Source organism: Crotalus tigris, unplaced genomic scaffold (assembly GCF_016545835.1).
Source record: "Crotalus tigris isolate CLP2741 ecotype Arizona unplaced genomic scaffold, ASM1654583v1 scf7180000017550.10884619, whole genome shotgun sequence".
In the NCBI taxonomy this organism is placed as follows: Eukaryota; Metazoa; Chordata; class Lepidosauria; order Squamata; family Viperidae; genus Crotalus; species Crotalus tigris.
In genome coordinates, this window is record NW_024096468.1 from 5,280,112 (window position 1) to 5,292,465 (window position 12,354).

The following is a 12,354-nucleotide window of genomic DNA, read 5'->3' on the forward strand; positions in this document are numbered from 1 at the left end:
ACATGCTAAGTTCTTTCATCTTGGGTTTTAAATTGGAAAGATCACTGGGGGGGGGGAGAGAAGCTTGTTTTTAATGGCCACCAAATGGGTACCGCTGGATGCCACATTAGAACATCAAATAAAAACAACAACAACCAAGTGCATTTCTCAAGATTCTGTATCAACTAAATAACAAAAAGCCTCACCGGGGTCATACGGATTGGGGTATGCACACCAGAGCCCTGTAAAGCTTTATGGAGAGTTTCATTGAACATGCTGCGGAGTTCCACGGAATGACAATAGACAGCATCAATCTTGGGCCACCAATCTAATGCAGACTAGATGAGGAAGAAAACAAAATATCAGCGGAGATTAGACAACAGGAGGATTCCACAGGGCACATAGTCTAGCAAGGAATTCACAAGGAGGTAGCCAATGTCTGACTGTGCCACTGCTTCCAGCAGTTTTCCTAAAGCAAGTCACAGTGGTTTTGGTGACATCATCTTGCATCACAGATATCATGAGGCACGGTGGCTCAGTGGCTTAAGGACACTGGAGATGGTTTTTGCTTCAGCAGTTCAACTCCTAGCTCCGTATGGCAGTGAGCTTCCGTCACTTGCCTCAGCTTCTGCCCACCTAGCCGTTTGAAAGCATGCTACATTGCAAGTATATAAATAGGTACCACTTCAGTGGGAAGATAATGGCATTTCATATAGTAGCATGAATTCTGACAGTGCCAGACCTTCCTCAATGCGATGCCTGAGCATGAGGCGGCATCGGTAAAGGGAGAAGCCTGGCTCACGCTGCAAAATGCCATTGAACCTTTCTGAATGTGGCAATAGTCCACCCCCTGTGGTACACCCTGGATAGGGCTTGAGTGTGAACTGAATGGACTAGTAATTGTCAGCAGCCAAACAACTATTTTGTACTAACATTGTAATCTCCTGGTTAATGTAACATTGCCATATGCTAAATACAGACATCATATCCTGGTTAATGCAACATTGCCATATGCTAAATGCAGATATCATAGGTGATGTCCTGTCTCTTTCTCTGCCCTATGATACAGTTTACCAGTCAACCTCTTGCTCCTCTAACAAAAAAAGATGCAGCTGATAAGAATAACTTTAGAGAGAAGGGTCTGAATGGATAAATTATTCTACTTGTGGCATATTAAAGTCTTTAAAGACCATCATGCTGGCCCAGACAAACTTTATGTATAGCTGCCATCTTCCTCACTCTCATCTTTCTTTCTCGTTAGATTGCCACTAACTTGGGAAATTACTTAGAATTTATAATGACTTCAAAACTTACATTTGTAATTATGCGGTGGAGTGAATTTACCAGCACATAATGAAACGTGGATGGGGAATTCTGTGCCAGGCAAGTCTAGAAAAGACAAGAGGCGGAGGGGGGGGGGTTAACTTTCCTTCAGAAACAAACCTGGAAATCAAAAGTACAAACCCACCAGCAACATCTCCACAGCAAGCAAATGAGCAATAGCAGGACAAGGAGGGCACCACCGTGAGGCATGAACACAGAGCCACCTACAAGGCAGACCCACCTAAAGGCAGAGATTTCATCAACAGATTTCTTGAAACTTTTCAGAACAAATGGTGAGCGACAGAGTTCTTGATTCTTCATGAATCCTGGATATTTGACTCATTTGTCCAATCCAGGGGTGTCAAACTCAATTTCACTGAAGGCCACTCAGCATTGCGGTTGCCCTGGGGGGGGGGTGTGGCCAGGGTGGGTACAGCCTACTGGGTGGGCGTGGATGGAGTGGGTGTGGCCTACTGGGTGGGCGTGGCCAGCTCTACATCATTAGCGTCAAGGGTGCCTGTGGAGGCCTGGGCAGGAGTGGGACAGATCTGAGGGTCTCTCGCAGAAAGGGGTGGGACCAGGGCACAGCCCATCAAGCTGGATATGTGAAGTAGGCCAAGGCCATTTGCTGGCCACTTCCAGACGACGGTGCATTTCTTCATTCCTCACAAAGGGTGACGCTTCCCCAGCATGCACCCAGAGGATGGGGCCAATGCGGCAGGGGCTGGTTTCCAGACAGCCTTGTGGAGCTAAGACTGAATGCATTTCAGCATAGATGGTCACCACAAAATTGTACATTGGCTCCCGGCCAGCCAGGGCCAGGGCCAAGGCAGAGGGAGCCGTTTCCTCACTGTTTCCAGGATGGCTTTGTGGGCCACATGAAACCACTTCGTGGACCGCATCCAGCCCCCGCGCCTTGTGTTTGACATGTCTGGTCCAATCCCATGCTCAGGACCATCTTTAGCTAAGGAGCAGGGACTCAAGGAGCCACATCCTTACCTTGAAGTGTTGGTTATTGTGGGGGTTGATTCGGAAGCAGGACACTAAGCAGTCGATCATGAGGTCTATGTCTGCATTCTGGTTGCCTCTGGAGAAAGGCTTGCTAGGGTTGAAGAGCAGGTTCTTGAAGACAACAAACAGGTCACGGTTATTACAATCACCACTAGGCAATGTTGAAAGAGATGGGGAACCAACAGAAGTTGGATGAGCAAAGATTCTGATAAATCCCTTGTAGGCAAAGGTAGGAAAAATAATAATACAGTCACCATGCTGGTTTAAGCCAGCTATCCATTTATCTCATGGATGTCCCAAAGGTGCTTTTTTCAAAAATCAATTGGACTTTGTTTTTTCTTGAAGATGTTTCGCTTCTCATCCAAGAAGTTTTTTTTTCCAGTTCTGAAGCTTCTTGGATCAGAAGGGAAACATCTTCAAGGAACAACAAAGTCCAGCTGCCTTTTGAAAAAGCACTTTGGGACAACCAGGACCTGGATGACTGAGAATCTCCATAGACATAGAATTCTTTATTGGCCAAATGTGGTTGGACACACAAGGAATTTGTTTCCGGTGCGTAAGCTCCCAGTGTACATACAAGTAATAGTGATAATCGTGATCATATATAACATGAAAATACATTCATCATAAATCGTGAAATACAACACTTCATCATAAATCATAAGATGCAACACTTAGTGGTAGTCACAGAGTACTAGCTAAGCAAACAACACAAATCATACTAGGGTACAAAAAAAACCAAACAATATAAATTGTAAGATACAAGCAGCAAAGTTATAGTCATAAGAAGATAAGGAGATAATAGGAAAGATGAGAAGTATCATAGTAATGCAGCTTTACTAAGTATTTTGACAGTGTTGTTGGAATTAGTTGTTAAGCAGAGTGACAGCATAGGGAAAAAGCTGTCCTTGTATCTAGTTTTGGTATGCAATGCTCTATAGCATCGTCTTGAAGGAAGAAGTTGGAATAGTTTAAGTCCAGGATGTGAAGGGTCTGTAGATATTTTCACAGCCTTCTTTCTGTCTCGTACAGCATACAGGTCCTCAATGGAAGGCAGGCTGGTAGCAATTGTTTTTTCTGCAGTCCTAACTATCCGTTGAAATCTATGTCTGCCTTGTTTGGTTGAAGTTCTAAACCAGACAGTTATAGAGGTGCAAATGACAGTCTCAATAATTCCTTTGTAGAACTGTATCAGCAACTTCCTGGGCAGTCTGAGCTTTCTGAATTGGTGCAGGAAGAACATTCTTTGTTGTACTTTTTTGATGACATTTTTGATGTTAGATGTCCATTTTAAATCTTGAGATATTATAGAACCTAGAACAGTGATGGTGAACCTTTTAGAGACCGAGTGCCCAAAAACTGGCCCCGCCCCTGCCCCGGCCCTACCCCATCCCCCACCCCACCTGCCCGCAGGGCCACTCACCGCCTCCAGGGCCCACCGCAGATCGTCTAGGCAGCCCAGCAGCACCATGGCAGCCACACCCTCTGCCCGCGCGCCGCACAATCATCTGTACAGGATGGGACGTGAGGGCAGACTTGTCTACGCTGCCTGGCTGCCATGTCCTTGGCTGTGCTGCTACGCGTGGACCACGTTTGGGGGTGATTCTCCTCCAAGGGCTGGTGAGGAGGGGGTCGTGAGAGGAGGCGAGGCTGGGGCAACGGCACGTGTGCCCACAGAGAGGGCTCCGAGTGCCACCTCTGGCACGTGTGCCATAGGTTCGCCACCACTGACCTAGAAACTTGAAGGTCTCTACTGTTGATACTGTGTTGTCTAGTATTGTAAGAAGTTGTAGAATAGTAGGGTTTCTCCTAAAGTCCACTGTCATTTCTACAATTTTGAGTGTGTTCAGTTCAAGATTGCTCTGGCCACACCACAAGGCTAGTTGTTCAACCTCCCGTCTGTATGCCGATTCGTTGTTGTCTTGAATGAGGCCAATCACACTGTTGTATCATCTGCAAACTTCAGTCCTTTTCAGAGGGATCTTTTGAGATGCAGTCATTGGTACAGAGAGAGAAGTGGAGAAATCACTACCAATGATAGAGAGAGAAGTGGAGAGAGCACACAGCCCTGGGGAGGGCCTGTGCTAATTGTACAGGTATCTGATGTGATTTTGCCTAGCTTTATTTGCTGCTTCCATGATATATTTATCTCATGGACAGACACAAGCCCAGCATGTCATCCCAGGTGGAAAGATAGGGAACCATAGGACAATCCACACAATGGTTCTAAAACTCTGAGATTTACTTTCCCATCCAGTCTTTTCTTGAACCAACTGATTAAGAGCCATGGTGGTGCAGTGGTTAGAATGCAGTACTGCAGGCTACTTCTTGCTGACTGCTGGCTGCCTGCAGTTTGGTGGTTTGATTCTCAACAGCTTGAGGTTTCCTCAGCCTTCCATCCTTCTGAAGTTGGTAAAATGAGGATCCAGTTTGTTGGGTTTACGCTAACTCTGTAAACCGCTTAGAGAGGGCTGTCAAGCACTGTGAAGCGGTATATAAGTCTAAGTGCTATTGCTATGAGTGAGGAATTTTTTCAATAAAAAAGGCAGGACTCTCATGAGGTGAAGCAATGGCTGTTAACTACCATTAATCAACTTAAACACAATGTCAAGCCAGGATCTGACAGGCTGCCCATAAAGAATAATTAAAGGTTCAGAATTCAAAATCTCACACATACAAAGCAGTGTATAATTCTCGAGTTCCTTTTATTTTTTACCTTGAGATCTACTACCATGGACTGCACTAGAAGAAAAATCACTGAATTGTCTTCCCAGCTGATGTATGTTGATGCTTTGCACAATTTTACACAAGCGATGGCTGCACTTTCAGTTAGCTGCCTACTTCCGCTGTGGCCCGCCAGCGCCTTCCTGAGGTTGTCCAAGAATTGTTTCTGTAGTGTCCAAAACATATGAACGAGAAAATAAGTTAAAATTGTATGTAAGTTCAAATTTCATTTAACAGACATTGTTCTGCTTGAAGATCACCATTTATTTGTCAAGCATGGGAAATCAGGAGTCCAGGCAGTTCAAATGAATATAAAGGTTTATTGCAAGCTTAAGGTCGCTACAAGAATCTGAACTACTAACAGTCAAAGCAAATTGGCAGTAGCTAAAAGTCAATGGCATTTAAGATGGGCTGAACTCAGATCTCTTGTGGGTGCCAAGGGACTCAAGACTGATGACGCATTTGACCCCTCCCTCAGGCTCGGCCTCATCATCTCTTACATTACTGATGCAAAAGATGTTTTTGTTAAGGTTAAGATTCTAACATATTCTGAGTCCAAACAACTTTTGGAGCGCAAAACCACTTTTGCACTGTTATACTCCAGGAGAAAAAACAAAATTTGGGGGCAGAGGGTTAAATCTAATCATATCTAATCATATCACTTAGATTTCTGAAAGAAAGTGGGCTGGAAATCCTTTAATAGAAAATAATTCTGTGCATAAAAAACCTAGCATGTTAAAGTTGAAAGGATCACGCACCTCGGTTCTAATCTACATGAATGCTGGGACATGACCAATGAAGTAAAGACAAGGATAGAGAAAGCTCGAACAGCACTCTTCAAAACGAAAAAAGGTCTTCTGCAGTCACGACATAAGCCTAAGATTGAAAATCAGGTTTGTCAGATGCTATATTTTTTCTATCCTGCTCTATGGAGTAAGAGTTGGTCTCTGACAGAAGGCCACCTGAAGAGACTAGAACCATTTGAAATGTGGATTTACAGGCGGCTGTTATGTATAAGCTGGGTTGACAAGATCAGAAATGAGGAGGGGATAAGCCACCTGGGAAAGCCAAGGGAAATCATCAAAACAATTAAAAAACAAAAATTAGAATATTTCGGACATGTGATGCGACACCCAGAAAAATACGGCATATTCCATTTAATCCTCCAGGGAAAGATTGAAGGCAAACGAGATCCAGGCAGAAGAAGAAGATCATGGCTTCAAAACTCTAAGGGACTGGTTTGGATAAAACTCAGCAGCACTTTTTCGTGCGGCTGCTGATAAAAACAGGATCATCAACATAATTGCCAACCTCCGATAACGGATATGGCACAAGAAGAAGAAGCATGTTAAAGAGATGGATTCCTCACCAACATATAGTACAGGTAGGTCTCACTTAGCTTAGTTTAAGTTTATACTATAGTACCCATTTTTCAAATGGTCAATAGTTTTTACCAATCATCATACCACCATAACCATGCAGGCAGCATACTTTACGTAGCAGCTGCTGGAGAAGAGTGGGAGATTGCCCTCTTCATCAAATGGACAAGCTTCCCAAAAGGACCTCTTGAAACAGACCAATACAGAAGATTACAGTAGCTTGCTCCAACAGGACTGTACTTACATTTCTTGCTTTTGTATTTGTTTTAAAATAAATAACTCTCCATATAAATAACTCTCGTTAGAAGATATTTCAGCTTTCTTTACCTTGTTCATTTTGTTTTCCTCTACTAAATCCTTCGCAATGTCTTGGATGATTTCTGGAGAAAGGACGAGGAGGATAATTTGCAAGGGCCAAACAGCTGCTTTGCGTTTCGTGCTTTCAGCAAATCCATCTACCAAATCAAACAGCTTCTCTGCACAATCTGAACCGAAGAAATGAGATGACACAAAACATGCTGAGTTCCACTTACAGAAGAAGGATAAATGCTAAAGTCCCTCCCATGTTTAACACAGTATCAATAATTAAGAGTATATGAGTCCTAAACGAGAGAGAGAGAGAGAGAGAGAGAGAGAGAGAGAGAGAGAGAGAGAGAGAGAGAGAGAGAGAGAGAGAGAGAGAGAGAAAGGAAAGGAAGGCAAGCAGGCAGGCTAGCAAGAAAAAGAAAAGGAAAGGAAAGGAAAGGAAAGGGAAGGGAAGGGAAGGGAAGGGAAGGAAGGAAGGAAGGAAGGAAGGAAGGAAGGAAGGAAGGAAGGAAGGAAGGAAGGAAGGAAGGAAGGAAGGAAAAAGGAAAGAAAGAAAGAAAAAAAGAAAGAAAGAAAGAAGGAAAGAAAGAAGAAAGAAAGAAAGAAAGAAAGAAAGAAAGAAAGAAAGAAAGAAAGAAAGAAAGAAAGAAAGAAAGAAAGATCAATCTAAGTAATTACGGCCTTCAAGAAGAAAACACAACCCAGCCTAAACATTCAGCCTGGGTTTTTTTTTTTTTTTAACCCAAGTACAGGCTGAGGAACATTTTGAGAAGTACAAACATTTTCTCTTAAAAAAAAACATTGAGTAGGATCAGTTTGAGATCTGCATGCCAGATGTTAACACAGAAGACCATTTTTGCCTTAATGACACAAGCTTAAATGCCAATTTTTTCCCCTCCAGAAAGATGCTGCGTAATCACAAACGGTTAAACCAAAATGGCATGACTATTAACATTCTGGCAGCGATTGAGAGGAACTGGAGTCCTGGCAGCTACAGAGCCACAAATTCATCAAACTAATGAGGTGAGGGATGTGGTTTTGGTGAGAGGTGAATCTTCAGAGTTCCTTTCAGTAATGTGGTACTCGCATCCAGAGACCATGTTCAAAACAAGTCACATTAGAAGATTAACATGGTTGGTTTGCAATTATGTGAGCTTAGCCATGCAAGGAGACTTTCTTGAATGTAACAAACAAAATTTATCTGGCAAGGTCTCTTCCTGGTTGGATAAACCCTTACCTGACAGATCTGTCTGTGGTGTCTGGTATAGCTTAGTAAATTCATCCGGATAGTTTTCCACCCAGTTCCAAAATGCCTAGACAATATTTGTCAGAAAGTACAATTAATACCAAGAATACATTTTGTACAGGAGCTACATTTTTAGATGGTAAATGATGGAATCATGTCCTTTATGATTTCACATGTGAAAGCATATACACAAAAGAAAAAACACATAAAATGTTCCACACTATCTTTAACGCATGAATCAACTCAGAATATAACTAAATGTACTACTGCACTTACTAAGTTACAATTATGATGCGTATGACAGAAAAGAACATCATCTGACCTCGTAATTCTGGTCTTTCGCTTATTTCAAAGTAACTCAAAGAGATTCAAATAACTTCCTTAGGATTCATGCATGTTCACTTAGCAAGGACACCTAAGAGGCGCTTAAAACCAACCTACACAAAATTCCAATAATACATATGTCTCAAAAGACATGAATGAAAAATGCAAAAACCTTTCCTTGTTTGGTAAAATGCACAAACACAGCATATTGCAGTGTTTCTCAGCCTTGGCCATTTGAAGATGTCATGACTGGCTGGGGAATTCTGGGAGTTGAAGTCCACATATCTTCAAGTGGCCAAGGTTGAGAAACACTGGCATATTGTGAGTGAGTCAATTCTTTCTTAACAGTCAATTATTTCCTCACTTTCCTTTAACTTTTGTTTTTCTTTGAAGATGTTTCACTTCTCATCCAAGAAGCTTCTTCACCTCTGACTGGATGGTGGGGAATGGGAGGATTTATACTCCTTGCAGACAGCTGGTCATTTACATTCTTTTAGAGCAGGGGTTCTCAACCTGTGGGTCAGGACCCCATTTGGGGTCGAACGACCAGTTCACGGGGGTCGCCAAACAAAGCAGTCCGCCATTTTTTTCCCCTTTTCCTTGGCTGTGCTACTCCCTTTTATTCTATTGGGTTTTGAAAGGCAATAGAATAGACTCTCTTGAATAGAGTCTAATTCTATTGGCTTTCAGAAGCCAATAGGAATTGTCCAGGCTGTCTCTGCCCTGCTGAGCCCGCCAAAAGTCCCATTCTGCAAACGGTGCTGCAAGTTGTCTGCAGCGAAGGCAAGCTGTCTGGAAGTTTCCACCCCTCCCTGCTGAGCAACTACTAAAAATGTAAGTAAAAGAGGGCCAGGGCTGGGAGGTGGGAGGCCGGCGGGCGCAGGGAGAGTTGCTGGCGCGCGTGGGGCCCGGCGGGTGCCTTACCTCCCTTGGGCTGGGCCAGCTGGTGGCCCAGCCGATGGTCGGCCTGCGCCGTCTCTGCCGCTTGCCAGCTACGCCTCGGCCGGCGCAGGGGGCAGCGCCATGCATGCGCGGCACTCCTGGGCAGAGAAAGTCTTTGACTTACGACTGGTTGGGTAGTCCTCGACTTATAACCGGTTGGGTAGTCCTCGACTTACGACCGGTTGGGGTTGCGGCATTAAAAAAGTTGAGAACCACTGCTTTAACTTAATAAGGGATGGAGAGCCAGCTTATGTACTGATTTTACTGCTAGACCAGGGTTCCCCAACATTTCCAGCTTTGCAGACTCGGGAAGCAGGGGCAGCGGGGGGGGGGGGGGGCGAGATGGTTCCATGCATGCAGCTCCATTTGTACAAATGGTGTGCATGCGCCCAGGTGCTCACTTAAATGGATCACACACTCACGCGCGTTCACCCGCTGCTTGCACGAGTATGCACGTGAGTGTGCCAGCTGTTTCCACAGCCCGGCTGCAAACTCTTCATGGCCCACTAGTGCCTTAGGTACTGAGGACAGCTGAATGACTTTGGGTCAGTCGCTCCCTTTCAGCTCTTGGAAAAAAGGCAATAGCAAATAGCAAGTCCCCTGCTCTAGGCAGTGAACACAATTTACAAAACAGCACCAATGAAAATAATCACAATGATCAAAGCACAATTTTAAAAAAGCAAAAAATTGCAGCTGAGGACAATTAGCAATAGCAATAGCACTTAGATTTATATACTGCTTCACAGTGCTTTACAGCCCTCTCTAAGCAGTTTACAGGGTCAGCCTCTTGCCCCCAACAATTTGGGCCCTCCTTTTATCGATGGATGGAAAGCTGAGTCAATGGATGGAAGGATGGAAAGCTGAGTCAATCTTGAGGCAGTGAGAATCGAACTCCTGGAGTGAGCAGTGAGTTAGTCTGCAGTACTACATTCTAACCACTACACCACCACAGCTCTTTCCTCAACAACCGTTAACAAATCACTTGAGTCCCACTAATGTTGTCCATGATATACTAAAACCTGAGGCAATCTCACGAAGGATCAAAGATGGATTCAAGGCAGAGAAAATAAAGGCCTTCTGCCCAAAATGTATAAATTAGCTTTTTCTTAAGATTGTACTCTTGAGGCATCTTCAACTCTACAAATCTCAGGCAAGCACATTCAGTGCTGACATATGTGAAGGACACAAAATTGGCAAAGGCTGACAAAAGTCAACACTGCTCTCAGAATGGCCACCAGCTTGGATCGTTTGAAAATAAAATTCAGACTAGTTTATTGCAGAGCAGGTAATCCACAGCAACTAGCCAAGAGAGCTACAAGTAGTCCTCGACTTATGATTACAATTGAGCCCAAAATTTATATTGCTAAATGAAACATTTGTTAAGTGAGTTTTGCCCCATTTTACGACTTTTCTTGCCACCGTTGTTAAGTGAATCATGGCAGTTGTTAACTTAGTAACACAGTTGTTAAGTGAATCTGGCTCCCCCATTAATTTTGCTTGTCCGAAGGTCGGAAAAGGGGATCACATGACCCCAAGATCCTGCAATCATCATAAATATGAGTCAGTTGCAAACCGTCTGAATTTTGGTCACGTGACCATGGGGATGCTGCAACGGTTATATGTGTGGAAAACGGCCATAAGTCACTTTTTCCAGTGCTGTTGTAATTTCAAACAAACTGTTGTAAGACAAGGACTACCTGTATATTGAAAGGAATTTGTCACATAATACCAACTGGTCAAGCAGAAGGATGCTATTAATTTTCCATCCTTATTTAGTTTCTCAGAAGCATCTAGATGGCTACTGCTGGACAGAACACTGGACTCAGAGACTCCTTTGATCCAGCATATCTAAGTCCTTGGGATTTTTTTTTTCCCTTACTATATATTCACTCAATTTGGCCTTCCATTTCTGGGCATCAAAAAAAAAAGAGAGAGAGAGAGCATGCATTGGAACTGAGAGAAACATGTAAACACATCCGTAGGCTTGTCTAACTCCATTGCTGGGAAACTCTATTTCTCTGCTCAAGTTTCTGCAAAGACAACCTGAAAAAGTTACAAGCAAGGGAAATAACATACCTTTTCAAGACTATTGATAACTGCCAGTTGTGCTGCTTTCTTGAGAGTTTTGAACTTAAAGACCGTCTCTGTAAAAATCAGAAAATGAGAGCTCATATTGTAAGTCAGTCTTCACTTATCTGGTACCCTTGAATGTGTTGGATTATAGTCCCCATCATCTGCAGGTAGCAATGTTAGGTTTCCAGGGGATGAACTAATTTACAGCCCAGCATACATGGAAGTGTTAACTGAGGAAAGCTTAGACCAAACATGTCAAACACTTTGCGGCCCGCAAAGTGGTTTCATGTGGCCCGCAAAGTGGTTTCATGTGGCCCGTGAAGCCATCCTGGAAACAGTGAGGGAACGGCCCCCTCTGCCTTGGCCCTGGCCCAGGCCGGCCGGGAGCCAATGTACAATTTTGTGGTGGCCATCTATGCTGAAATGCATTCAGTCTTAGCTCCATAAGCCACCTTCCCCCCTGCATGCCTGAGAGGAACAGTGAGGCTCCTCCAGTGGACCATGCCTTGGCACTTGCCCCGGTCCCATCCCTTTCTTCCAGAGACCCTCAGATCTGTCCCACTCCTGCCCAGGCCCCCACAGGCACCCCTGACGCGAACGATGTAGAGCTGGCCACACCCACACAGTAGGCCACACCTACTCCATCCACACCCACACAGTAGGCCACACCCACCCTGGCCACACCCACCCGGCCCCCTGAGGGCAACCGCAATGCTGATGCGGCCCTCAATAAAATTGAGTATGACACCCCTGGCTTAAACCATGATAAGCAAAAAAAAAAAAATAGCCATTTGCTTTTATATATGTGGGCTTCCAATTCCAACGGTATCTTTTCCAAACATATAATCAGATCCACCACTTTAAACTTTAAACTGTCAAGAACTTCGTTGCATACCTTGTAGTATACGCTTCAATTTAGTACAGTCCACACTGATGTATTGCAATAGCTCAATGTCATGGACATCAGCGTTGTCTTCAGAGCACACTGTCAATTCCTGCAATCTGCAAAAATAAACATCCTTCTTAAAACAGAGGATAAAGCTTGTG

General features: G+C 44.0%; 1 protein-coding gene across 5 annotated transcripts in view; it reads right to left on the minus strand.

Moving 5' to 3' along the window:
• Positions 1-12,354, minus strand: part of NF1 (neurofibromin 1) — a 211,016-nt gene that overhangs the window by 171,748 nt on the left and 26,914 nt on the right. For all 5 annotated transcript variants that reach the window (XM_039341252.1, XM_039341260.1, XM_039341268.1 and 2 more), the window contains exons 5-12: positions 12,203-12,309; positions 11,311-11,378; positions 7,960-8,035; positions 6,744-6,901; positions 5,030-5,203; positions 2,302-2,424; positions 1,294-1,368; positions 186-317 (exon numbers count right to left, since the gene is read on the minus strand). In XM_039341252.1, the coding sequence (XP_039197186.1) occupies positions 186-317; positions 1,294-1,368; positions 2,302-2,424; positions 5,030-5,203; positions 6,744-6,901; positions 7,960-8,035; positions 11,311-11,378; positions 12,203-12,309 (913 nt within the window). The remainder of the gene's footprint in view (positions 1-185; positions 318-1,293; positions 1,369-2,301; positions 2,425-5,029; positions 5,204-6,743; positions 6,902-7,959; positions 8,036-11,310; positions 11,379-12,202; positions 12,310-12,354) is intronic.